We start from the raw sequence: 27,950 nt of genomic DNA, 5'->3' as shown, positions 1-27,950 counted from the left end.
TCAGGGGACAGATACAGAAGTTGTGCTGTGGAGTCATTCCAAAGGTGAAATCCACGTAGGAAGGGACTCATCAAAAGTGCACCCAGCGCAGGGATCCGGCCTATTGTGGCTGCAGAGTTGTTGGCAGCAGAGGAAAATGAGTGAATGGAGGGCTGGATGGAGAAAGGGAACTTGGTAGGGAGCCAAACCAGGTAGTTGAACAGGAATTAGAGGAGTCATGGAGTAAGAGGATGAATGAAAACCCCGTAAGTTGTTTTTCCACATGTGACCCAGATGTCAGTTGAGATATATTGTCTTCTGAGATTCAGTGAAATTGCCTTTAACCTCATTCCATTTGTGGAGTAGCATTTCTCTTCCAGTATCTCTGAGGGTAATGGGTGGTTTAAGGTTTTCTTTTAATCCCTCTGGTGCTCTAAGTGCCTACCTTTATAGAATTATGAGGGTTTATGAGTTACTTTTACATCTCAGAAGTGCTGCTCACATTCTCTACCATAGCACTGCACACACTTCTTGATTTCTCCCCAAACATTGCTTGCATGAGTTGTCTGGGTAAGTAGCCCAGTTGATTAAAGATACGGACTTCATATTAACATGTAGTTTGACGTCTTCACTCTTGGTTTCCCTGTAAACATTCAGTTTCCTTCCCTGTATTACATAGACCGATTTCACTTTGTGAACCCTATCCAACAACTGGCCCATTTTGCCTCTTCCAATATGCTTTATGATCCTTTCAAAGAAAGTATCAACCTGTTCTCCCACTTAAAGCATTCACCCTGTACCTTGTTACCTCCATGGCTTTGTGAACACTTGCCTCTGCCTGGAATATTCTTTCCAGAACAGAAGATTTGGCAGGGATTTGGAAATTCTGGTCTTTTGCACTCTTTATTGCACATCATTCTCCATAAGTAGAAGGGAATAGTGTCAGGATTTCTTTCCCTGCTGACGTTAATGATGACATCACAACCATCCCTGACCCTGAAGTGGCCATAGTTGGTTTTTAAATAATACTTCTCTTGTGTTATATAAACTTCTAGCAAGTGCTTACCTGGGTTTGCTAAAGTCAAATAAATTGACCAGCAGAGGCAGCCCCCACTGCTTTCTCTCTTCCCCTGCCTCCCGCCCTTCCCAGCTTAGAGCATTCCCTATTTCCTGTGATGTGGTAGCACTTCATCTGGACATCTCCTATGGACTTGTGTTAGGGATATTTAGTTACAAATCTTATCACCCTTATTGAACTGTAAACTCTGTAAGGCGAGCTCATCTTCCTCCTCTGAAATTCTAGCCTAACACAATACCTGACACAAAATAGATTTTGAAAATATCTGATTTATAAGTGTGGGTGAATGAATGAACATGAAACTTTGGATGGCCCCTTAGTGATCTGGAGGGGCTGCTCTATAGCACCACCCTCCCCACTTCTACTGATTCTGAGTTCCTGCTAGAATTAATAGGCAGCTACTGATTTATCGAAGACCTACTATGTGCAAAACACAATGGGAGCTCCAGGACTGAGACCTTTTTACTATACCTCTATCCTCATTCCAGTTTCTTGCCACCTACTACTACTACTACTAATAATAATAAAAATTTTTAAGCTAAAATTAAAAGCTTTTAGGGCACTTCGTTCCATTTGTTTTTGTGTCAAGGCTGGGAATTAGAGATAGGAAGGTGATATCACTGGAAATACTCAGGGCTGTCACATCTACATCTGGGGTTTGGCACTTCCAGCTCACATTTTCTGAACGAGTTATTTCTATGTGCCTTCACAGCGGCCAGCACTGCATTTCCTTGCATATATTATATGTTCAATGAGTACTTGCCAATTGATTTTGTATAAGCATGTGACAGCATAAATATATTATGAAAAATGAGGAGTCTGTGCACCAAAAGACTCAGGATTCCTTCTAAAAAATATACAGTGCTGAAGCTTGGCTTAAAGTTCAAATACCCCTGAACCCTGCCCTGCAGTATCTCTAAACAGGGGAATTTGATAAGGTAGTTGAAGGTTAATATTACCTTTGCTCTCTCACTGCAATCAAAAGCATTCTTAGCTTTTAGGTGAACCCCACTGACTACTTTGGAGAGGCATTTTCAAGAGCATAGAATCATCCTTTTCGCTAGCAAGAGAAGATGCTGTTTAATTTGAGGATCCTGTTGAACAATGCAGCTTTTAGAAATGGTCACAGTTTTGTGGTTCGAAATTTTAGGTAAGTGATGATGGCCAAAGATTGGAGTGTAATTTAGGAACCATGGTGATAAATGAAATTTATCTATTCCATAGAGTAATGCAGCCTCAAAAGCCCTCTTTCTGCAGGGTGTAATGCCAGGTTCGACCCTTAGAGATAGCTGTCTCTAATTCCAGCTGAGCTTTCATTGCTCACTCCTCTGTAATCAGATTTCATTGTATTCTGGGGATTAGGGTGACTAACCGCAGCAGGTATAGCAGGCGTAGTTGTTGTCATCTTCTGTTTGTGTATATTCTAAATGAGCAACTGACTGAAGAAAATTAGAGGAACTAATTTACACAGGTCCTTCAGCTTTGTGTTCAATGGTTTTTCTTGAAAACAATGAATCAGTCCAGGAAATAGGAATTAGTTACTTGGAGCCTTATGTGTGATATGAAGAATGATTTTTAATAATAAAATCCAAGCTCTGGCTGGTGTGGCTCAGTGGACTGAGCACCAGCCTGGGGACTGAAAGGTTGCCAGTTCAGCTCCTGGTCAGGGCATATACCTGGTTTGTGAGTCAGGTCCCCGGTTGGTGGCATGTGAGAGGCAGCTGATCAATGTATCTCTCGCGCACTGATGTTTCTCTCCCTTTCTTTCTCCATCCCCCCTCTCTAAAAATAAATAAAATATTTTTTAAAAAGAAAAATAAATAAAATAAAATTCAAATTTGATATCTATCCCTGAAATTCTTGGTAGCATGTGCAAAGGAGGCTGTCTCCACTAGGTTCATTATAAAAGCTACATCCAGCTCAGAACCATGGAACATGTGATGGAAAATGGTGCATAGTGTGTCTGTGGGGAATGTGGTGAGCTAGCTGTGTAAGCAAGGTCATTAAATGTGCACTTTGTTGCTAGAAAGCTTCTAGAGTAATTGGAGCATGTTAGCAATCAGATATAATTTTCCAGGGCCTCTTTACAACCTAAACCAACCTCAAAACAACTTCACTGACTTCATAAAGGAGGAAGCTTCTAATCTTAAGTTTCTTCCCACTGTTAGGAAGTGACCCTGTGACAGTGGCCCTCAGCCTCCCTTCTCTGGGCTACCTTACAGCTCTGAGCTCTCTGGACTATATCACTTCTTTGGTGAATTTAAAACTCTCAGAAAACAGAATTTCCTTATAGAAGATATTGTAAATTAAGTCCATAGTAGTAGACTTAAGTGGGTCCTCAGAGCAACAGAATGATGCCTTCTCTTTTTATACAGATAAATTAAATGAAATCCAGAGAGATTGTGGGGTTTACCAGTTAGTGTCAGAATTAGACCATATATCCAAAAATCTGGAGGAAATCTCAGGTTTTGGAGTCTCAAGAACTACGTTCAAGGCCTGGCACCACCACTTGCTGGCTATGATTTTGAGCAAGTCACTTAACTTTTCTGTGATGCTGATTCACCTATAAAATGGAGAAAAGAGTAATACCTGTTCTGCTTCCACCACAGAGTAGTTCAATCATTCATTTACTAAATACATATTGATCACATACTTTGTGCCACACACTAAGCAAGGTGATGGAGATACAGTGGTAAATAAGATATTTCATTCCAGACACATGAAGTCATAGCTGCTAATAATCAGTGATATAATATGTGAGAAAACTGTAAAGTGACAGAGAAATGTTCATTATTTTATCATTCCATCTCACTGGGTTACATCAGATAAAAATGTGATGAAATTTTGTTCCATAGTTTTTAACAGAGTCATCACTGAGCTGAACACAATCAACTAAATAAATAATACCAAAGCTTGGAACTTAAACATATATTCTTTGCAAAGTACAGTGATTGCTGATTTTTAAAAATAATTATTATAAATTTTTGCAAAACCTCTTCAAAATATTTGGGCTTTTTGATATTTACTAATATCCTATTGCCTACATCCAGCTATACCAGACTACAATTCTGAAAATCCTGGCTAGCCATCTGTCACAGTGAATGAGGGCTGAGGCAAAAGTATGCTATTTGAAAATGTGAAAGCATCAAATCACCCATGTTATTAGGAAGTTAAGAGCATGAGTATCTATTGAGAAAGGTATTTTCCCTTTCTACTCTTTTAGTTAGCCACACTAGCTGCCAGCTAGATAAATTCAGAATTGCTGATCTCCAATAAGACCTATAGTCTTTGATGACCCCTTAACAACAGAGAAAATCTCCCTGTCACCTCGGCCTCTATTGTAATTTTACTTTGATTTTCAGCCTTCAACAAATATTTTACAGCCCCCACATCTCTCCTGGGAAAAGTGGAAGGCCCATATTACAAAACCTACTATGTAAGTTTACTACTAGAGAGTTATAGGAAACATGTAGTTAGGGTTTCACAAGGTCACAAAACAGGGACAGCACAGTTTTGAAGTAAAATAACAGCTTAAGTGAAGCTGAAGCCATCCATGCTGGCTCCTGGATCAGTCATTTTTAGTCAATTATTATTATTATTATTATTATTATTATTACAAAATCAATAAGATCAGACACCAAGACCACCCAAAACACCAAATCCATAGTTTTTTCACTTCACAAATGAGGCTCTAGAGCCTGGCCGTGTCTGGATAATACTGTCCTATGACTTGTTGCCTATTAGGGAAACCACTTATATCTTTTTGTTTTTAATTTTTATTGTTATTCAATTACAGTTGTCTGCATTTTCTCTAAAAAATCTCTTTCTTTATTAGAGATTTCTTTCTTTGTATGTGCAGTTCAATTTTATCTCACAAATAGAAATTTCTTCAGAGAATATTGAGCTAAGCCACCCAATTCTGTAGAGGTTATAGATTGGAGCTGGAGGTGACTGGTTTTCAGGTATTTCATTCCAGACCTCTCTGAGGGCTTACGTAACTCATTTTGTCCCCTTCATCCCATGCCCATGCCCAGCTACACACGTGGATACAGACGAAGTGATTACAGTCCATCCATGCTTTTGCATAGAGGAGAAAAAACAGTCCTTTTTGATTATCACATTTTCTTTCATAACTAAAAATGAATGCCTTTAAAAAAACATATTTCTTGACTTCAGAAAACTATACAGGGCATGAGACCAGGAATGAAATGATGTTTATATGTTCCCCTTGGTCAACAGTAGAATCTGGGTTTTATTTCCAGTTTGTTATTTTTAGTAATTTAAGTAAGATAAAAGAAGTAGAGACAGCTACAGACTTTCATCAGTTTCGTGTTTCCAACCCTTTCATAGTAGGTCAGCACAAAGTGAAACATCATCTCACTCTTCAATTTTCAGATGAGGGGAAATTTCACAGTTTTAGAATATTGACAGGCTAAGATATTTTAGAAACCACATAGTCACCCAGCTATCAATAATAATTTATACCACATGTGAGTATGTGGCAACAGTGAGAAAGTTTTCAAGTACATTTTATTAATAAATTATTGTTATTGTTGTTAATCATAAAATAAGTTTAGAATTTTTTTTTTTGCTTTTCTCAAATCAGATTCAATAGGATCTGATTAAGTAGGATCAAATCAGTAGGATCAGATTCAAGAGTTTTGTGAAAACAAAGTCATTGTCCTTTGTATGCATTGTAATATGCCTTTTGAGATAGAAAGAAAGGGATAGAATTAAAGTTAGGCCACTGAGAATTTGATGACTCCAGTATAGCTCATAGGAAATCTTGTGCTTATAAATGTTGTAGAAGACAAAGACATAAAGGACCACTGACCTTTAGTACATTTTCTTAGTTTTTCAGATGAGAAATTGAAGCCAAAGATGGGAAATAACCTTGCAAAGGTCATAGTTGAACTAGGACTAGAATTTGAATTCAAAACCAATGTTCTATTCATTATACTGCTCTGGTTACTTTGATCCTTCCAGATTGATTAAGTTGGCCAATGTACCCTTGCACAATATCCCTTTTTTAGGTATAGCCAAAATATCTCAGTAACAGCAAAGAAAATAAGCCTTAACTGTTGCATCCATCTCCAACATTAAAGTAACACCAAAATCTCAGCATTAGGATCCTTTGGCCCTCTCTTATGCCTCCAGAAGCTAAAGTCTTTATCTCAAATTCTCCACGGTGATCAAAATATCATTTAGCACTGAATTTTTTCCTACTCTGGCAAAGTCTGTTTCTGACTGACCACATTTTACTCAAATCAAGCACTTTTTCTTCCAACAAAATACAATTATACGAGGGAATATATCCAGGTCTCCCCTCATGCTCCAAACAATTTACCAGAGTTGGAAAATGTAGACTCTAGCAATAAAAGGTTCATTCTTCCAATAGATAATACTCTTCAATTTTCTAGCTGGGAAGTTATTTGGGTAAAGCTAACACAAGGATCTACTATTACCTTGGCTTAACTTCTTAGTATTCAGTGATTTGGGGTTGAGAAATCACTATAATTATTTTTTCAAAGGATAAAATTAATGTAAGGAACTAGTCTTGCCTTTTTCAAAATTCTGGTTTTGATCAGGTTGCAATGACAATGACAGTTTTGCTGGAAAATCTGTATGTGGTTCCCATAGTTTTCTCCAATACTGTATCTTCCTTATTATGTGTTGGCTGAAGAATGATAATGTGATTTAGGTCTGATTTACCAAGGAGACACATTTAAGTACAAGAAGACAGTGCATTTTATGGAAATGATAAAATAGTAACTCTGGCCCTGGTCTGGATGCTCCTGAACCAGATTAGGCTGCCTCCAACTGCAGCATGGGGTCTCTAGGAGAACTTAACAGCCCTTTATGCCAGTGGTTTTAATTGGCTACTTTCAGTGTGGGTTTATCACCAGAAAGTAAGAACTACTTGATAAGGAATAGGAAAAAAAGGGGCCTGTGGTAGAGGCATTTCAGCATAGTGAAACTGTGAAGCTCTTCTACTTTACTATAATTCATTAAACTTTATTTTTAGTGTTTACACTGTTACAGATGGTCCCATTTTCCCTGCCTTTGCCCACCTCCCCCTGTTCTCCCCCCTCTTCCCTCAGGCCCTCACCACACTGACTGTTGTCTGTGTCCATGGGTCATGCATATATGTTCTTTGGCTAATTCCCTTCACCTTCTTTCATCTAGTCCCCCCTAAATCTCCTCCCCTGTGACAGCTTAAGGAGTTTAGGAAAGAGGTGTGGCAGTCTCATTTTGGAGTTAAGGTGGGGGTGCTATGAGGAGATAGTAAACAGGATAGGAATTTAAACTGGAACCATTGTGTTTGCTTTCCTTCCAGTGATAAATTTTCCTGGTTAGCTCTTGGTATCTATAAAACACAGCTCTTTTCCCGAGCAAACATTTCCTGCCCCACCTCTAGATAGAATTGAGAAAGGTGACTACTGCACTGATTTTTCAATTGTATAAACAGTATGACCCCCTTTTCCACTTGAGATGCAATTTTTTAAAGTTTTCTAGTTAATCACTGAAGCCCTCACATGCCAGAATGACATTCTAACCCCTTTTGTCCCCAAGAATCCTGGGGACTTACTGTGTCCAAAAGAGGTTAGTGGACAGAGGGAATCAAATATTGGTATAGTTCACTATCAAGGTACTTTGGATTTGGCCCTCATGCTGCCATGGGCAAAAACTTGTCCCATCATGTCCTCTCATCAGTTTTCCAGGTTTTTGCACTTGATTCTGAATGTTGCACTTAGGATCCAAGGTTAAAACTTCCTTGTTTCACATGCATATGGCTAACCATTATTCTCAGTAATGCAAGTACTGTACTAGAGTGGTTGAGCCCTAGAGGACTTCAGCTTTAGCAAAACACTAGGCCCATACTTGGTCTTGCCTCAACATTAATTCGGTTTTGGGGCACTCGGGGTTCTTCTTCTATCATCAGATCCTGGTCACAGCATTGAAAATCCATCACGACAAATCTCTAAATTAATTCCTGGAAATCTGCTGAATTTCTTATCCAAATTGATTTACTTTTGCCCCAGAAACATTCATTCAGCCATTTACTTAAGAAATATTTATTGAATGCCTATTCTATCCCAGTCATTTCAATAAGCACTGAATAAATATTAATGAATATAACAGGCAGGATCCATGATGTCAGAGACCCTGACATCATGGTTCATATAATCCAATGGGGAGATAAAAAAGCAAGCAATAAACAGAAACATACATATATATTTAAAAATTGTTGTGATCAGTATTATGAACAAAATGAAGACATAGTGGAGACTACACAGTATAGTCAGGGAAGGAATCTTACAGGAGGTGATATTTAAGCCTCCAGCCTAAGGAAGACAAAAAACCAGTCTTGAGAACTCAAGAGGACAGAAGGAATGGCATATAAGAATCTTACAATGGGGCCCTTGCTGGTGTGGCTCAGTGGATTTAATGCCAGCCAGCAAACCAAAAGGTCACCAGTTTGATTCCCAGTCAGCACACATACCTGGGTTGCTGGCCAGGTCCCCAGTTGGGGGCATGTGAGAGGCAACCAATCGATGTATTGATCACACATCTATGTTTCTCTCCCTTTCTTCTCCTCTCTCTAAAAATAAATAAAATCTTTAAAAAATAATCTTATATTAGGAATGCATTTGGAGTACAGGCAGTCCTTCCTTTGAGTGGTCCCAATATGTAGGAATTTCAATTATTACAGTTTATTTAAATAAGTCCAGTCTTCAAAGTACATGGTTCAAGTTTCAGTTGTCATGGTATATTAATTCTGAGTAGTTGCATAAAGTAAAAATTTCATTCAAAATTTTCAAAAATTTCATTTCAAGTAAAAATTTCAAAAAATTGCTAGCTCTTCAGTTCACAAGTCACTATGTAAATAACAGATGCACATCATGATCAGTGACCAATCACATTCCTTCTTTCAAAGTCTGTTGGTGATTGCTCACTGTGCATCTGTTATTCAGTTCACATACATATAGCAAAAAGCATAGTTGTGCTGCTCACTTTTAAACACGATTCATTTTATGAAAATAGATAATTGAAAGAAGGAATTGTCCGAGAGAGATAAAAGTGCAGCAGGTAAACAAAAAATAGCACTGGCAGTTAAATTTGAATCAAATGTTAATGTATTTATGAGAGAACTAGCTGACTGGGATTGTTGACCCTGCTACTGTTTGAGAGGCTGTAGATATGCAGCCAGAGGGACTTAGTGAAGACAAACTTATTGACATAAATGAGGAAAGTGGTTGTGACAAAAAGCATGAAGATGTTCCAGAGGAAGTGTCACAAGCAAAACACTTCACATTAAAAGAATTCTCACCCTGGCTGGTGTTGCCCAGTGTTTTGAGTGCCAGCCTGTGAGCCAAAGGGTCACTGGTTCAATTCTCAGTCAGGGCACATGCCTGGGTTACAGGCCAGGTCCCCAGTAGAGGGTGTGTGAGAGGCAACCACACACTGATATTTCTCTCCCTCTCTTTCTCCCTCCCTTCTCCTCTCTCTAAAAATAAGTAAAATATAAAACAAATAAATAAAGGAATTCTCAGTGATATTTCACAACATTGAAAATGCAAAGGATAAATGGTGGAATTTGATTCAAACTTAGGAATATGACAACTTGCCAAACCATAGAAAGGATGTTTGCTCAGTATCTTAAGTTATATAATAAGGAGATAGCACGCACTATTGAAACTACTCAAAAGTTTTTACAAAGAAATAAAACACTATAATTCTCAATGTTTCTAATGTTTTAAATTACAGTGTACTAAAGATATATATACCTTTATACTATATATTTATATATATATATCTTTATATATGTAAGTTTTACTATCTTTTTAATTCCCCCCATTTATTTACACTGACAATAAGACTTGTTAATGTTTAGACAAAATTTTTAAAGTCACAGAATAATTGTAATTTTCCCCTTTGATTATTCAGATTTAATGGTTATTTACAGTCCCACACCACCATTAAAAGCCAGAACTGTCTGAAATAAAAAGCTTTTCTGCTAACGTTCATTGGAGGTGCAATTCCAGGGCAACAAGAATGAGGGCAACATTATCAGCAGCTGCCATTTGGACACTAGAGTCATAAAAAGATATTCTTCTGAGCACTTGTAGTCTAAGAAAAATAATTTGAAATAAAGTTTCTGTTGCTATATAAATTTGAAAATTGAAAGGTCTGGACAAAAAGGAAGATCCATGCAGGGTATTTGTGTCTTTTTTCTACTTCTAAACTCAAATCTGTCAATGTGAAAATAAAAAAGCAGCATCTCATAATGTGATCTCAACAGGAGAACATTAATGTTAACCCTAGAATGAACTGTAACCACACCTCCAACTTAGAAACTTCTTGAAGTGTGTAAGAACAAACTTGAGAAAGCCCTAATTTCTCTTCTATTGGGGTAGTAATAAGGGTTAGACATTGGAACTTTTTAAAAAAATTTTATTTTTTGATTGTAGAGAGGGGGGTGGGAGAGAAAGAGAGAAAAAGACATCAAATTTGTTGTTCCACTTATTTGTACATTCACTGGTTAGGGCACTCTGTGTGCCCTAACTTGGGATCAAACACACAACCTTGGTATCAGGACAATGTTTCAACTAACTGAGCTGCCAGGCCAGGGCAGGGTTGTAGCTTTTCTGAAGTAGCTGAAGGTGTTGTTGGGCCTCCTCTTTCACCATTATTTTCTGACTTCCTTGCATGGAAAAGGGAGAAAATAGTTTCGTTTCCTGCAAAATTTTTACTTCTAATTCTTTTTCTCTGTGATTCAACAACACCACAATTTTAAGATCTATAATATTTTCTTAAATGATACATGTAGTCCTGTGATTATGTAGAAGGGAATAGATATAACAAAACCCTACAGGGACTAAGATTGGAGGAGGGTATTGAATCTCAAGTGTAGCAGTTCGGAGACTCAGCTTTTGTGGGCTCCAACATAACCAGAAAAATATTGCTTGAGCTCCAGGCAAAAAATAAAGCCTCGAAATTAGTGCATAGGTTGTTTTCCTGTTGTTGATAGGTATGGGCTCAACAGCTATAGTGATGATTCCCAAATTTCTTGAATCCTGGGGAGCAGGGCTTTCTCGCAAAGTGTTTCTCCTCTTTTAAAATAATATTGGAAGAAGTGTTAAGCCAAGGAATATTAATGTATTATTGTAAGACACAGAATCAAGAGAGTTTATCTTCTATGATTTGATGTTGCTTAGACTTTATTCCAGAAGAAAGAAATATTTTCAAAACTTCCCTAAATGTGAATTTGGAAAGATGAAGCTACCATGCCTCCATTCCAGGCCAGACATGTTAAACCTGTTTGCAGATCCTCAGAAAACAAATACAGTTGACCCTAAAAAATGCATGAATATCAGTCAAATGGTTTACTTCTCAATAATATCCATACTTGTATAGTCTAAGTATTGCTTAATATTTATCATTAATTAGTGTTATCAGAACCAAACACATAACCAAACTACATATGTAAAAACAAATTCCTTGCTTCATGCCATGTCTCTAAAGTTATTAAATTGCTGAATACTACTGTCCTGATCTTGGACACCATTTTGTAAGCTTTTTACTAGGGTTCCCTTAGAAGGAAAAAAATGAAGGTCTATTCTAGAAATTTCTTTAACCAGCAAAATATTTTTCATATTTTCAGTTTAGTTTTTAAATATTTGGTTCTTCTTAGTCTAAACTTTTAATTATTTATTTATTTTAATTTGTGTTTTGTTATGTACCTAATCTATTAGGATACTAACACATATAATATAAACTAATATGTATATATTGTAGATCCATTTCAAATTTTTAAAATATGACGGGTCTATAGTAAAAAAACTGAGGACTGATGCTTTAAAGAAATTTCCATTTGGAGAATATATGAGTCACATATTTTAAAAGTTTAAAAAATGGTTCATCTTTGAAATAGAAATTTGAACCAAAATTTTGATTCACACACAAGTTGAAATCACTGCTTTCTATTGGAGTTGAATATGCCATTAGGACATTCTATTAAATCACTCAATCAAACATTAGCCAACTAACCCACAAACCATCATTATGGAAGTTAGTTTCCTTAATAACTCAAATCTTTGAAGGGCTTAATCTCACAAAAGGTCTACTGAAAAAAATCTACCTGTTGAATAATAAATGAACATATCAACTCTACCAGAAAGTTAGGTATTTAGAGAAATATTCATTTGTTTAAAGTTACTTCACATCATGCAGTATAAACAACAAATTGACTGAATTTATGATTTTCCTACCTATCGCCTTTTATCACATTGCAAAAAGATATAAATAAATCCCACCAGAGAATTCACTCTTTATCTCAAGTAGCCCAAGCTCTGTGCTTAGGCTGGAATTTAAGCATGATCATTTTGTGACAGTTGTTCTACTCCTAGTAAAATTAATGTTTAATACATGCAGTAAACCACAATTTGCCCTTGGTTATTCACAATTTCTAATGATGTATAGCACTAATTATTGTTAAGTAGAAATAACACTGGGGATGCTGAAAGAATAAATACTGTCCATTTTATATACTGATCATCCCAAATAACAATTATTGTCATCACAATATAACAGAATGTTAAAATGGGACTGTCTGTCCCAGTTTCTGTCCATGCCCAATAGGTGCTGACTCTTCCCTCATTCCAAAATGAGATGCCAGATCACTAAAATAGGACTTGCAAAGAATATACATAAGAGTTAGTTTTACAATGCATCTGTGACTTCCTGCAGCTTCTAAAATGTATGCAGAAACCAAGAAACAGGTAGTAGGTTAGAAAGCATTTTTGAAGTGTACGATGCATCCCACATAGAGGGGTACTCTTTCTTCATCTCAAACCTAGGGACAGTGTCTCCAATGGCATCAATCAATGGGAGAGCTTGTAGACACAATACACTAATCTCAGGCATCTACCTGGGAAATCTTAAGTAAGAGGGACTGGATGGCTAGCTGTTTTTATGGCAGAACAAGAGAGGAGTCTATACTGGGATGACACTGACTCTTGTAAGAGCATAGAACATGAAGGGCTTCTCCTGAACCAACATGGAACACCCAAGAGACTTAGCACAGTACTGTTTCACATCATGACCAAGAGACTGCTGAGGGGGTGGGGAGATGTCAGCACGGAGAGTCTGGAGGTAGCCTCTTGGATGACAGAAGAGATGTAATTATCTGCCATCAAGGTCTGCTGTGAGAAATTCCCAGATGAGAGAGTACTCCAAGGGACTCTGAAAAGCACCCCATGAGAGGAAGTATCAGACTCAAGCATGTACATCAATGCTAGATTGCTAGAACAGAACCAGAGTTTGCCTGGCCCTTAACTCCTCACCTTCCATTGGCTTTACATGAATGAACTGATGGCAGAAAATCAGAGGGAACAGCTTATGGCCCCTCTTCTGCCTACAGAGGAGGCCAGCTTGAAATACGCTTGATCTGGAAGGCAAAAGGTATTAACTTGCAGTACATCTCTGAAAGTTGAAAAATCATTCTTATTATTACACATCATTCTACTGAGACTCTGAAGGAATCAACCAAGCAGAGGACTTTTCCCCCCTGCAAAAAGGGGGAAAAAGTTACTACAAAAGCCCCCTGCAAAAAGTTACTACAAAAGCCACCAGGTCCATTGTATTTGACCAGGGACAAGTAAAAAAGAACAAATCTCGAATAGATTTGAAGGGCAGTAGGGGAAAAAAGAATGACTTTGTTTTCTATTGTATGTATATTACAAATTCTGATCGAACAATATAATGGTTTCAATAGTAATAGCTAAAATTTATCAAATGTTTATTATATGCCCAACACTGTCTGATTTCCATGTAATAAATTATTTTATCCTAACAACAAATCCTATAAGGGAGAAGTTAAGTTACCCAAAGTTGCACAACTAGTAAGTGGCAAAGCCATTCATATGGCTATTTGCAGCAAATAAGAATTCAGTTTCTCTCTTCAAATTTTTTTCTATCAACAACCAAAATACAGAATATCTAAAATGTCAACCACAGCCATATCAATTTCAGTGCATTAACACTTTGTAGAGACACATGAGGCTACATGTGATTTACTGTTTTGTTTCAAGAATAAAACAATGAGTCATCACAGGACATGCTTTTTTCTTAAATATGTATTTCTCTTTTTCTTTCTTTTTTTAGATGTGGACAACCACTACAAAATAAATTACAGCTCAAGGGTCGTGACCTCCTCACTCTAAAGGACTTTACAGGAGAAGAAATTAAGTATATGCTATGGCTATCAGCAGATTTGAAATTTAGGATAAAACAGAAAGGAGAGGTATGTAGCAGTTTCACCTCCCATTACTACCAATCATCTTTTAAAAAATCAGCCTTACAGCTCAGTGGATTGAGCACAGGCCTGTGAACCAAAGGGTCGTGGTTCAATTCCCAGTCAGGGCACATGCCTGGGTTGTAGGCCAGGTCCCCAGCACGGGGTGCATGAGAGGCAACCACACATTGATGTTTCTCTCCCTCTCTTTCCTTCCCTTCCCCTCTCTCTAAAAATAAATAAATAAACTCTTTAAAAAAAATCAGCCTTACAAACAAAGAGGAAAAAGAAAACATTGAAATTCCTAAACAGTAGCAAGAAATGAAACCACAGTCAAGGTAATTGATTATCACTGAGTGTACAGGAATATAAAAAGCATAAAAATAAGTTATTCAATGACAGATCATTGTGCTTCTTTCATGTGGAATGTTGAAATTCATTATTAACTGGATCAGAACTTAAAGAATCATTCTCTGGAAAGATTTTATTTTTATACTGCCTTTCTTTTCTCTGTGTTTTCGATCAAGTTAAAAATAAGGATGATACATTTTTTCCTATAAATTTTGATTGTGAATGAGTATCAGATATATGATCATTAGGATAATGTCAAAAAATTTGCAATGATGTGACAATGTTTTAAAAATTAAAATTAGCAGGAAAAAATAATTACATGGTAACCAAGTAGGAGAAAATATAGGATATGGTGCTTAGCTATAATCATTATTTGGCATTTTGAGCAATTTATGTTTGTGACACACTTAATTAATGCAGTGGCTTCATTTAGACTGCTTAATTGTGAAATCACTTTTGTATTCCAAGCTTTTTAAAAACTTACAAGAGCTACTATAAAGGACACATGGACAAAATCAATGGGGAGGGTGGAGGTGGGGGAGGGAGGTGGGTTTGGCTGGGGTGGGGTGGAGGGATGGGGAGAAAATGCAGACAAATATAATTGAATAACAATAAAAAATTTTTTAAAAAGTTGGTTACAGGTTGAGAAAGTTTTACACAACCTTGATTTTCTCATCTAGTTCATGAACTCTTCAAGTCCCTTTGAACATACTGAAAACAGAGTGACTGCAACTGTTATGGCATGGTATTCCTTTAGAAGATCTGAAATAAGGAGAAGAGGTCCCCCAAGATCCCAGGCCTCTATTCCTTACATTGTATGTGAGGATGTTTAACTGGCAGGAATCTATTTGTTCCAGAGTTCATCCTATCAGGAAAGTCCATTTATAGAAGAGGAAGGAAGAAGAGCCCCACCCCACACCAAACTCTCCAGATTGTTTCCACATGACTTTCAGAAACAAATGCTTTGCACTCCTATGAGGATGCATAATGAAAGTGTAGCTGACACTCTGAGGCTTCATGTTTAGAAGCCTTAGTGCCCCATTTTGTGATAGGGTAGCATGTTCTTAGCTGAGAAAACATTTCCAAACCGAGAATCTTCAAGGTCATTGAATGCTGATGGGGGCTTACATGAATTTATGTAAGAAGGTGGTTCTAGTGTGAAATATTAATATACTTTGAACAAGTGTTCAGACTGAACCCAAAGCAACTAATAATACTTTCTAATTATATGTCAATAATCTGTAGGAATTCCTGTTCCCTTTCCCCATTTGTATAGAAAATGAAAAAAAAAAAACACTCCAACTTCACTTTTTAAGTGACATTTGAATACTTATTTGGAAGCAGTGATTAATTATTCTATATTTTGATAATGTAAAGAATGAATTTTGAGACATAATCCTTGATATTGGATATTTTTCATCTTAATTGTATTCTTGTCCTTGATTTTCAGTATTTGCCTTTATTGCAAGGCAAGGCTTTAAGCATGATTTTTGAAAAAAGAAGTACTCGAACAAGATTGTCCACAGAAACAGGTGAGTCCACTGACAAACTCACCCTTGTGTTGAAGAAGGGGCCGGAAGGTGAGGACCTGGGAGGAGTAGCCCGGTGTAGGGTTGGGGGTAAGGGGAGTCTGTCTTTCTCTTAGCAACCGCAGAGGGGAAATACTGTCTCTGGGAGCAGCAGTGCAAGCTTCTCAATGCCCTTTCCAATTCTCATAGAAGCTGAAAGCAGAAAGATTAGCTTCATCTGTAGGAATTCAATGAGGACTTGAATAGAAGTCCCAAATAGCACTTAATGTTAAGTACAAAATGTAAGTGGGCACAAATTCTCATGCCTCAAACTCATGTGGTCAAGAAATGTGTATTTTTCTGACATGTAAAGAACTTTATCTTATTCGTACCAATTTTGCTGTTTGGTGGGAACCTAATTTCTACAATAGTAGGCAATCCTCAGTCATTCCTGGGGTTGCTTTGTGGATTTAGAGTCTCTTATCCCTTACATTACAGTCATGCTTAATTCCTAAAAAGTATATGAATCTCAAGACATCTAGGGCTATGGGTATCTGGTCATGAAAGGTTAATGCTGGGGTCTGCTGAGACTTCTGTATCCCCATTGGACATAGGCTATCTCCCATTCACTGTGGAGTTTACTTCACTCTGGTCACAAGACCTCAAATATATCTTAGTTTGGCTCTCTCAATCTCTTGGCAGCTCTCCACACCACACTGGGCACAGAAATACTACAAGGCTCTCTCTACTATACTGTTCTTTGCTCACACTGGGTTCCAGGGAGTTCTGCATTTGTTGCCTCTTCGATCTCTGTCTTAAAAGCATGACACAGATGTTCTCAGCTCTGGGGTTCCCCAAGCTCTTCTAAAATTTCCATTATGCTCCCCAACCTGAAGTATTCAGCCTGGGGGTACAGACAGAAGTTTACAGTGTCCAAGACCCACCAATTTCTATTTATCTCTTGATCCTTTTCTTCCCCTTCCACTTCCCAGTATTGGAGGCCCAGTGACAAAGTAGGAGAAAAAATCTCACTATGATTATCCATGTATTCTTTCAAATCTATTGTTTTAAATCTATTGTTTGTAGCTGGAATCTTAGGCTGTTAAAACAAAAATTTCTTTTTTTTCTTAAATGCTTACCTCTGTACTGTTTCAAAAAGTCTGTTTTGAAAGTTATACGCCACACATTGCTTCTTTTCTTTCTCTCTGCATTTCTGTCCTATCAGAACTTCCTTGAATAAACAGTATGACTGCCCAAATGCGCAAATGGATAGGATTGAGGAGGAAGTACCACAAACAAAAACACATTGGTTGATTCTTGAAATATCTTATCCCACTTACAAGCATCAGAGCTTTCTAGGGCTTAGAAGCAAACATCTGCTTCTTGCCATTCTTGCCTTGTAATGATTAGTAATGAAGTTAAAATGCATACCAAAATGAAGTTCAGAAGGATTAAGTGACTTCCTAAGTTCACTCAATTAATACAAATAGCACCAGGGTCCAGATGCCAAGTTCACTGTTTTTATTAATGCATTCCCATTGTCCCCTGAAAGAAGGAAGGAGGAAGAAGGGAAACATAAGGTGTCACCTAATCTTTAAAGTCATAGAAAGAAAACAGATGAGAACATTTTGTTCTTTAAAGCTGGCTCCTTTAAGAGATCATGTGGACATCTGCCATTAAATAAAGAAAAATAAATATTGTATAAACCAGTTAGTACTTATCAAATTCTGCATCCTTTAACATGGATCTTCCATGAGTTGGGCAGAATTTTATGTTATCATTTTTTATCAGTATGAGGAGTGTTTTTTTGAAGTTACCAAAAGAATTAATATATAGAAATTTCACAATTTTAATTTTTTTCTTTTTTAATTGTTTTTTAAGTACAGTTGTCTCCATTTTCACCCCACCTCAGCCTCCACCCCACCAATCCCCACCTCCCACCCTCGAACCTACCCTCTTTGACTTTGTCCATGTGTCCTTTGTACATGTTCCTTGATGGACCTTCCTCTATTTTCCCCCATTATCCCTCTGCTCCCTCCCCTCTGGTTACTGTCAGTTCTTTAATTTAAGGTTTCTGTTTATATTTTGCTTTCTTGTTTGTTTTGTTGATTAGTTTCCACTTATAGGTGAGATCAAATAGCTGGGATTATACCCTAAGAATCCTGAAACACCAATTCAAAAGAACCTATGCACCCCAGTGTTCATAGCAGCACAATTTATAATAGCCAAGTGCTGGAAGCAACTAAGTGCCCATCAGTAAATGAGTGGATAAAAAAACTAGGGTACATTTACACAATGGAATTCTACGCAGCAGAGAGAAAGAAGGAGCTCCTACCCTTTGCAACAGCATGGATGGAACTGGAGAGCATTATGCTAAATCAATTTTAAGTTTCTTAAACCTAAGTCTTCTTAGTTGATGGTGTTTTCTACCACTTTTCTCTGTTCGGATGTTATTTTTGCTATTAAATATCCCTGAATAAGTGATCAGTTTTACTGTTCACATATAATGTGGTTGTTAAGCTATTAATAAAACCAAGAGCGAATATTTAATAAGCCTTTGCCTGCAGACCCTGTGTCAACTACTGTACATTAATTACATCAATTATCTCATTTAATCCTCATGATGAGTCTAGAAGGGTGATCCTGTTGAGGAAAACAGGCTGAAACAGGTTCAGCAAATAGCCCACAGACACATAGCAAATAAATGGCAGATGCAGGATTGGAAGCTATTATTAAATGTATTTTGTCAGTATCTAATTTAATTTAGACATGTGATAGTAATGTTTTATTCCAGTAAAATTGTTTCTACAGGTGCCATTAAGCATTTTGTTAAATGATGGCCATCTGTAAAGAAGGGCTCTGAAACCTGCACAAAATTGCAAACTGTAACAACAAATGCATGAGAAAAGGAAGATAAGACCATAAAGGTTATGGTTCACAGAGTATTCATCATTATTCTCAATAAATACCCTGGGTCCTAATTGCATGTGGCATTCTGCCAAGCTGAACACTAGGAGAATCAGTCAGAGTAAGTAGCTGCTTTAAATGTTTACAGAAATGGTAAACCTCAACCAAGAACATGGTAGAGCTTTTCTGTTGTGTACATGTGCATCTTAATAGTTGTCCCTCGGCACAATTTTTCATCAAAACCTTTTACTTTGGTACTTAGAATGAAGATAGGATGTAATTAAAACTGTGTATTACTGCCCTGGATTTGTGCCAGCCTCTAGGAATGAGGTGATCCTCACAGGACAGTCCTTGAGGATTCCATCCAAAGCCTGAGTTGCAGAGATATAGCAGTATTTCTGCTTATCCCAAGGGACAGAACAAAATTGTCCATCCAACTTAGGCCATATTAATTGCTCATTTAATGTTTTATTAAAGTGTAATACACTTATAGAAAACATACAAATCACAAAGCATATAGATCAATTAATTCTTACAGGGAACACATCCTTGTAAGTAATACCCAGATAGAGAAACAGGACATTAATGTCAATCAGAGTCCTCCCTTGTATCTCCTTCCAGTTGCTACTACTCCCACCATAGGGTTACCATTATCCTGGCTTCAAACATCACAGATTAGTTTTGCCTGTTTTCAACAATATAGAAATGGAATCATTCAGCATATGCTCTTTTGTGTCCAGCTTATTTTGCTCAGCATTAGGTTTGAGAGATGTGTCAATGTCGCTGTGTGTAGATGTAGATCATTTATCCCTCACCCACTCTTTGTTTATACCTGCCTGGCAAACCATGCAATTCTCCTGTGTGTTTGCTGATGATTATATTCTTTCACTGCAATTTAATTGAGCAGATAGACAGATTCATTTATTAATCTCGGTAAGTGCAGTAGCTGATAGAAAAATGCACAGAGCCTCCTAAGAGATGATTCTTTTCATTATTTAACATTGGTATTTGACTTTCAAGGTGAAATAGAAGCTGGTGTCTTCCAAGCTGTTCCAAATTCATCACCTTTACAAAGGCTATGATATTAAAATCACTATACTATTGTGCAGGTAGAAAAGTGAAGAACAGAGAGGTTAATGGCTGCCTTAGTCTTACCAGCAAGAGCCTTCGGAGCCCTCAGATTTCCAGTGCATGAATTCTTTTATACCCCTTATTCCAAAGCTTCCAGGGGTCTGTGAGAAAAAGAAAGAGCAAAGTAAGATGTACTATTATTTTCCCAGACATAAATTAAGATATTAACAGAAGAAACCCTTTGTTCAAACATAACTGATGTGAATGCATAAACAAATGAAACAGATAAAAGCAGACTTCTCTGGATGAATGTAGAAGGGAGAGTAGAGACCTGTCCTTCTGCCTTCCTCTCCTCAGGCAGCTCCTGGTGACTTCTCAAAACATCTGACATCCTCCTGAAGCAGTTACTGCCACCCAGGTCTGATAAACTGGTGAATACTTGACGTGTGCTTTTGGAATGGGGTCTGAGGCTTCTTTTGGATCAGTGACAAAATTGCAGAGGGAAATTCCTTTTTAGAGGCTGAAGGCTTTGACTCCTAGTTCTTAACACTTTCTGTAACCTGTCTTCCTCCCCCTACCTCATAAGTCCAGGCTTGGTGTGTCTCTTCTTTATAGCACACAGAGGAAAATGAAAACATAACAATCTAATCCTGAGTTATTGCAGCAAAATGACTTCTAGTCAAAGTAAGACTGTGACTTGGAACAGACTTGCCAGGAGGTCTTAAAGTTTGTGTGAAACACTCTTCCATAGTCTCTAACCCTCAATGATATTTATCCCTGTGCTAGAACACATAGTAGGCACACAATAAATACTTCCTTGATGAATTCACAGTATTCATATTTATTTAGGTGACTTTCCCTGTTTATAAACAGATGAAGTACTCAGGAAGAATGATTAGTGATTATAATCATCACTAAATCCCATTAGTTCACTTAACACATAACTGAACATTCTGTTCTTTCTGTTAACAAAATTAGATGTTTGCAAGTGAAAAGAATGGGTCCTCTCTCCAGAATCAAAATCCCTCCTAAATTCATTCAACAAGTGTTTGTCGAGTACTTACTATGTACTATTATTTATTCTAGGTTCTTGAGAGTGATACATCAGTGAAAATCCCTGCCTCCATGGTGCCAGTTCATAATTGTATTACCTACTTTAGTGCTTTTTTTCAAAATGCTTTTTGTTTTCTCTTTCTTTTATTATAGGCTTTGCACTTCTGGGAGGTCACCCTTGTTTTCTTACCACACAAGATATTCACTTGGGTGTGAATGAAAGTCTCACGGACACAGCCCGGTTTGTAAATCTTCTCTTCAAAGCTAATTTCAAAATTGATGCATATATCTCAAAAACAAAATACGCTTTTTCTTTTAATAATGTATTTTTTCTCTTAGTGTCCTATGTGCTGTTGTCTGTTTTCCTTCCTTTCCTCCTTACTTGATGTTCTGAATAACTCTACCTCATCTTTTGGCCACTTTCTGTAAGTTAACTTTTTTTTCTTAGCAGTTTGAAGAGTTTGTTATTATAAAAGTTCAAATGTAGGGAAACTTAGGAATCATCAAACATGACTCCTACATTTTACAATGGAAGAAATGGAGGTCCAGGGAAATTGACATGCTCAATGCCTCATAACTAGTTAGCATTGAAGCAGGTAATAATATTAATAGCTAACATTTATTGAGCATTTATTATATATCAGCATTGTTCTAACTCATTTAATCCTGATAACAACCCAAAGAGATTGGCATAAAGAGGGGAAAAACTTAATTAGGGACATACCAGCTACTGTAACACAAAATCTCAAAATGTCAGTGACTTAAAATAGTGCAGATGTTCCTGATTGGTAAGAGGGGAAGGCTGATTATTTATGTAGCCACTGAGACACTGGATGAGAATGGCTCTACAGTCTTAAGCATGTGGCCTCTAACGCCACCCTGGGTGTCAACATCCAGTCAGGAGCTAGGGGAAGAGAGCATGGAGAGGGGATACTTGCTTCAAAGCCACCTTAGCAGGGAAGTGACACACTTACTTCCACTCACATTCTATTGGCAAGTTCTAGTAGTTCACCCTTACCCAGATGAAAGGAGATGTGGGAAAAGGCTCTCAACAACTAGATTAAAGTTAAAGTTTGAAACATAGGTCCCCTGATTCCCCATGCAATACTCTTACCATTATGTCATGTCTGATTGAGAAATGCAGAACAAATGTCTTTGTTTAGATATTTTACCCTTGATGTGGAAGACTAATGATTTTTTTTTCTGAAAATGAGGTGCCATAAAACAACTCCTTGCAGACACTCTCTGCTTTTTATGGCAGCTACCCTAGTATACACTAAAGAAACCACTTCATTTGAATTGCTGAGGAGATTTGAAGTAACTTTAAATCTTTTTGTTACATTATTTCAGATAAAACAATGTTAATGTTAAGAAGAAGTGTTAAAGCCCTGGCTGGTGTGGCTCAGTGGAGAGTGCTGGCCTGTGAACCAAAGGGTCTCCAGTTCCATTCCCAGTCAGGGCACATGCCTGGGTTGTGGGCCAGGTTCCCCAGTAGAGGGTGTGTGAGAGGCAACCACACAGTGATGTTTCTCTCCCTCTCTTTCTCTCTCCCCTCCCCTCTCTCTAAAAATAAATAAACAAAGTCTTTTTTTAAAATTTATAAAAAATAAAGTGTTGGACACAAAGAGTAAATAAGCATAAATGAATTTTTTCTTCCAAATGTGCTGGTACTGACTGGAATTATATTTGTCTAGTAATTCTCCTTTCACAAAAGAGAAATATACTTTATTCAAGAGCAAATATTACAAGCCAGTCAAGAGATGAAGCCAAGGACTCAGCCAGGATAGAGTTTCAGTGGGGATCCTCCATATAGGACCAAGTGAATGATAGTGAATGAGTCTTTGTGAACCACTGGTTGGAAAAGGGTATAGTGGGAGGAACAGCTGAGCATTCAATAAATAGTTACTGGAGTGCAGCTTGGCAGCCAGAAAGAGGTCAGGGCCCAGAAATCAGTGGAGTGGTCAGGACCCCCAAAGCAAGAGACAAGTAGCTAAGCACAGGTTGAAAGTTGAAGATGAGTATAAACATGTTCTTTTTGAGCTTGTTCTCCACACAGTTCCCAAGTCCTTAGTTGGAGGAGCTCTACCCAGATCCTGAGAAAAGCAATCTGCTCACAAGTCCCAACATGATTGGGACCCTTTAGTCCACCTATGTAATTAGATCCATTGCTTCATGAATATATGGAAACATGAAATTTGATCCATATAACTCCTTCCGATCATTTCATCATATTCAATACTCTGAATGAAAATAATAGCTCCTCCTTAAAGGGTGTATACTATGAACCTCTTGTACTATTATCTCTAAATCTTTTTTAAAACTTTACAAAGTATTACTGGTCCAATTTTATAGACAATGAAACCATGGCTCAGACTTAGCAGCTAAGTCAGCATTTATTGTTATTATTTTTTTGATGAAAAGGAAAGGAATTATTTATTCAAAAAGTTACACAGACTTAGAGTAATGACTGAATGTCTTCATTAAGATCCTAAAGTCCTTTAAAACACCCACAAACACACACAGTCCTAAAAATATGGAACGCTTCACAAATTTGTGTGTTATTCTTGTGCAGGGGCCATGCTAATCTCTGTATCATTCCAATTTCAGTATATGTGCTGCTGAAGTGAGCACCTAAGTTAGCATTTAAATCATGCTGTTTTTTTCTTCAGGCTATCCTGTTTTGACTACTCCTACTGCCTCTTCTAAACATCCCAAGAGAGAGTGAATAAAATATGTTACGGAAATCATTGTTTTCTGGGTCATGAGGTTCCCAAGACTACCCTCATATTTGACGATTCATCAGTAGGATTCACAGGACTCACCATATAGTCATACCCATGGCTATGATTTATTACAGTGAGAGTATACCAATCATAAGCAACGAAGGGAAAACACACAAGTAGCAAAGTCAAAGGGAAACCAGGTGTAAGCTTGCAAGTGTCTTTTCCCAGTGGAGTCACTCAAGACATGCTTAATTCCCTCAATAACAAGTTGTCACAACACGTGTGAAATGTTGCCAACCTGGGAAGCTCCTTGGAGACTCTGTGCTCAGGGTTTTTACTGGGGGATCATCACATAGCATCCTCTGTTTGACATGTACCCAAATCCCAGACTCCCAGAAGGAAAGCAGGTGTTTGCTTTAAACCATATTGTCTGTAAAAAACATTTTAGACACAGTGAGCAACTCTTACCAGTCCTGGGAATAGTAGAAACCCTGTCCAAATCAAAATTCCCAGATGCCATCCCAGAGCATCTTACAAGCAGGGCTTTCAAAGAATAGCAGTCAGGTCTGCTATGTTAACCCTTTTCTTCGTTGCTTGAAAATCACAAACCAAGATCTGGTCCAAGCTTTGCCACTTACCTACTCTGTAACGTCCATGGGTGAAAATTTCTCTGGATCTTAATTACTTTTTTTTAAATGTGTGGGAGTTCTGATCCTTAAGGCTAACTTTATACTCTCAACTTATGCAAATGTATTAGATATATTTGCATGCAAATGTATTAAATACAAAGAGGTAGTCCTTAAACAGAGGTGTGTGCTAATGTAAACCACGTGTAGACAGATGCAGGGTAATTTGGATTGGGGTAGACATAGGAGGTTGAGACAAAATTTCTAATTCTGCAGGTTAGAGTTCAGATGGTGTCTGGGCATCTGTATTTTAACAAGCTCCTCAAATGATTCTGCTGCAAGGGTGGCTGGGCTACACTTTGAGAGACCCTGAATTGGGAGGTTGTATTGTAATTCTGGGCTCTTGTGCTGTCAATCTATGCTGGTGCATTAGCGAAGGGAATGGTAAGGAAGAGACAGGTAATAAGTTGTTTATGTGGCCTCATGATAACTGATTATGAAGGTTACATTGATTGTGGAGACAAAATGATTTCAGATCGGTTATTATTAAAACATGTATGTATATATTAGAAGAAAGAAAATAAAATAAGTTTTTGCTTTGGGGAGAAGGTGATAGATTAGGTATTGGACATATTTCATTAAAGGTTGGATATCCAAATACAATTGGCCACAGACCATTGGAGATAAACATTTTGGATGAAGTTGACAGCTGGAGAAATAGAAGTATAAGCGTGGTAGAAAATGAACTGCAGAGTTTCACTGTGGGAGAATGGCAGAAGGCTGAACCTTGAGGACAGGTACATTCAAGGAAGGTCAGGAGGAAGTTTTCAGGATACAAGGAGAATAAGGCTAGTGCAATATCAGATGAGGCTGCAATGGGAGATGGGAGTGTCAGAAAGTGGGGTAGAGTAGCCATTGTGGAAATATGACTTTCTTTTATATACTCCATTACTACTTAATCTGCCAAACTATCTGACAAACAAGATATAGTTGAGATTCAGAAATTCAATAAATCTAAATTGAAAAAGACAAGAGAAACCCACTGCCTTTCACAGAACCGATTGAACAGGGAAAGGAAGGAAGTGAATCTTAATAGCATCTACTCTGCCAATATACGCTGTTCAATCCATAGCAATTGCCTTCTTGCTTTTTGTGGAAGTTAAACTTTGTAAGATGCAAAGAGATTGGACGATGTTTAAATAACAGTGCTCTCACTTTCGAATCAAGAGAAGAGTGCACACCTGGCAATGATTAATGGTGTTGCTTCTCCGTCTGCCTGTCTGTCGGTTTTGGGGGCCTGGTGGAATATAAAAGTCACTGCCCATTGGTGAAAAAAGAACGTGGGTGGGGGAATACAGTGAATGTGGTGACAGGGGGAAAAAAGGCAAAATTGGGCTAGTCTCCTGAAAGCTATTAAGTACAATTTCCAAAGTGTCTCTCTTATTTAGTCAAATGATTTAATTATTAATTTATTCAAAAACATTTATTAAATGCCTAGTTTTTCTTCCAGGCATTGTTTTAGCACTGAGAATAAAATGCTGATAAAATCAAACAAAAACCTTGTTTGAGTGGAAATTATATTCTAGAGGGAGGAGACTTTCACCAAAAAAAAAATTAATGAAGTATGAATAGAGTTGTAGGTCGAAATAAGTGCTATGATGAAGCTAAAGCAAGGTGAACTGTGGGTGGGGTGAGGACTATTTTAAATGGGGTGATCAGGGAAGGCCTCTGTGAGGAGGTGACAGTTAAGTTGAGAACTCACTGAAAAGACATAGCCTGGTATGCAAAGCTGTGGGAAGAGCACTGTGGACAGAAAAAGCTGCTGGTACAAAAGGTTAAGACGAGCTTAATGTATTCAGAAACAGAAGGACAGCTAGCAGTGTTTTAAAGTCTGCAAATAAACATATTTTAAATGCATAGATTAAGAAAAAAAAGTACCCTTATGAGTTGGTCTTGTTACAAGTACCAAAAGAAGGAAACAAAATCATATCAAGGAGTAAAAATACACATTCAAAATAGAATGTGTTGCTCTTCTTTCTTGATTAAGATAATAAAAGCTGTCCACTCTTGAAAATACTGTGTAATCTGAGGGTGCCAGTGGAGACAGTAGGAGCACTGAGATGAAACTGTGGGCTGCTATTGTGGAGAAGCTGGTATGTCAGGGCTCTCCAAGACCACCCCTAGGTTTGATGATTCATTAGCACTCACAGGATTCAGCATATGGTCCTATGCATGGCTAAGATTGATTACATAATAGGGAATACAAAGGAAAGTCAGCAAAGGAAAAAGGCACATGGGGCCAAGTCCAGGCACAAGAATCCTCTCCAAGTGGAGACACACAGGACATTCTTAAATCCTCCAGCAATAAGTAGTGGCAACACATGTGAAACATTGTTTACTAGTCTTTACTCAGTGCCCAGGATTTTTACTGGGGGCTGGTCACATAGGCATCTTCTGTGTAGCATGAGCCCAAATTCTAGATTCCCCAAAAGAAAGCAGGCATTCAGCATAATCCATAGTGTTTATACAAACAGTTTAGGCAGTGATCCATCCTTATTATTTCTAGGAATGGTGGAAACCCTCCCAAAGTCCAAGTTCCCAGAGACTAGCCAAGGGCCAACCTTGCAACCAAACTATTTGATTGTTCCTCCCTTCCTTCCTTCCTTTCTTCCTTCCTTCCTCCCTCCCTCCCTCCCTCCCTCCCTCCCTGCCTCCCTCCCTCCCTCCCTTCCTTTCTTTCTCTTTCCCTTCCTCCCTCCCTCCCTCCCTTCCTTCCTTCTTTCCTTTCTCCCTCCCTCCTTCTCTCCCTCCCTCCCTTCCTTCCTTCCTTCTTTACTTCCTTGCACAATAAAGCTTTCATCTCTTTTTTTGATTTTTCTAAATTTCCTTTACCTCTATATACTTTTACTGGTAAGGCAGTGTATCCTACACCCACAGGAGGACCACCTTAAGATTGGAATGTTGTATTCAGTTCAGTGTGGGTTCCTGTAGGGCCAGACTTGCATCAGATAGAATCAACCATTGCTCACATTCCTCTTTTGAAAAGCCTCTCTTAGCAACTCTTTCCCATGCTGTAACATATCAGAAGACACAAAACCTATACATATATTCAATTAAATTTGCTTCAGATTTGATGGTATTTTCAGATGTTGTTAATTCTCTGTGGTTAAGAGTTGGATATTCTATATTTTCCTTTCTCTGGGCTTGTTTTTTCAGATGTGACACCAGAAGTGACACCTTACATGACTCAGATCAATGATTTTTTTGAAGTTTAAAATTTGATGGAACTTAGGAACAGCAGGCAGACATTATCACTCCAGTTTCAAGGCTTTCTGTTTCTTCCATAATAACAGTTGT

General features: G+C 37.8%; 1 protein-coding gene and 1 non-coding gene across 3 annotated transcripts in view; one reads left to right on the top strand and one right to left on the bottom strand.

Annotated features, from left to right (window-relative positions):
• The window catches only part of OTC (ornithine transcarbamylase), a 93,864-nt gene that overhangs the window by 22,518 nt on the left and 43,396 nt on the right, over window positions 1-27,950 (top strand). The window contains exons 1-4 of one of the 2 annotated variants that reach the window (XM_024563674.4): window positions 1,918-2,207; window positions 14,225-14,363; window positions 16,156-16,237; window positions 21,398-21,485. In XM_024563674.4, coding sequence (XP_024419442.1) covers window positions 2,131-2,207; window positions 14,225-14,363; window positions 16,156-16,237; window positions 21,398-21,485 — 386 coding nt within the window. In that variant the 5' untranslated portion in view covers window positions 1,918-2,130. Of the gene's footprint in view, window positions 1-1,917; window positions 2,208-14,224; window positions 14,364-16,155; window positions 16,238-21,397; window positions 21,486-27,950 lie in introns of those variants that run through there. The other variant, XM_053917680.2, reaches the window with a different exon arrangement.
• LOC112307622 (U6 spliceosomal RNA) lies at window positions 23,772-23,875 on the bottom strand. The gene has a single exon (XR_002975081.2). It is a non-coding gene; the product is annotated as a U6 spliceosomal RNA (small nuclear RNA).

Source organism: Desmodus rotundus, chromosome X (genome assembly GCF_022682495.2).
Source record: "Desmodus rotundus isolate HL8 chromosome X, HLdesRot8A.1, whole genome shotgun sequence".
Taxonomy (NCBI): domain Eukaryota; kingdom Metazoa; phylum Chordata; class Mammalia; order Chiroptera; family Phyllostomidae; genus Desmodus; species Desmodus rotundus.
The sequence above is the reverse complement of the archived record's forward strand: the minus strand, read 5'-3'. Positions and strand labels throughout refer to the sequence as shown.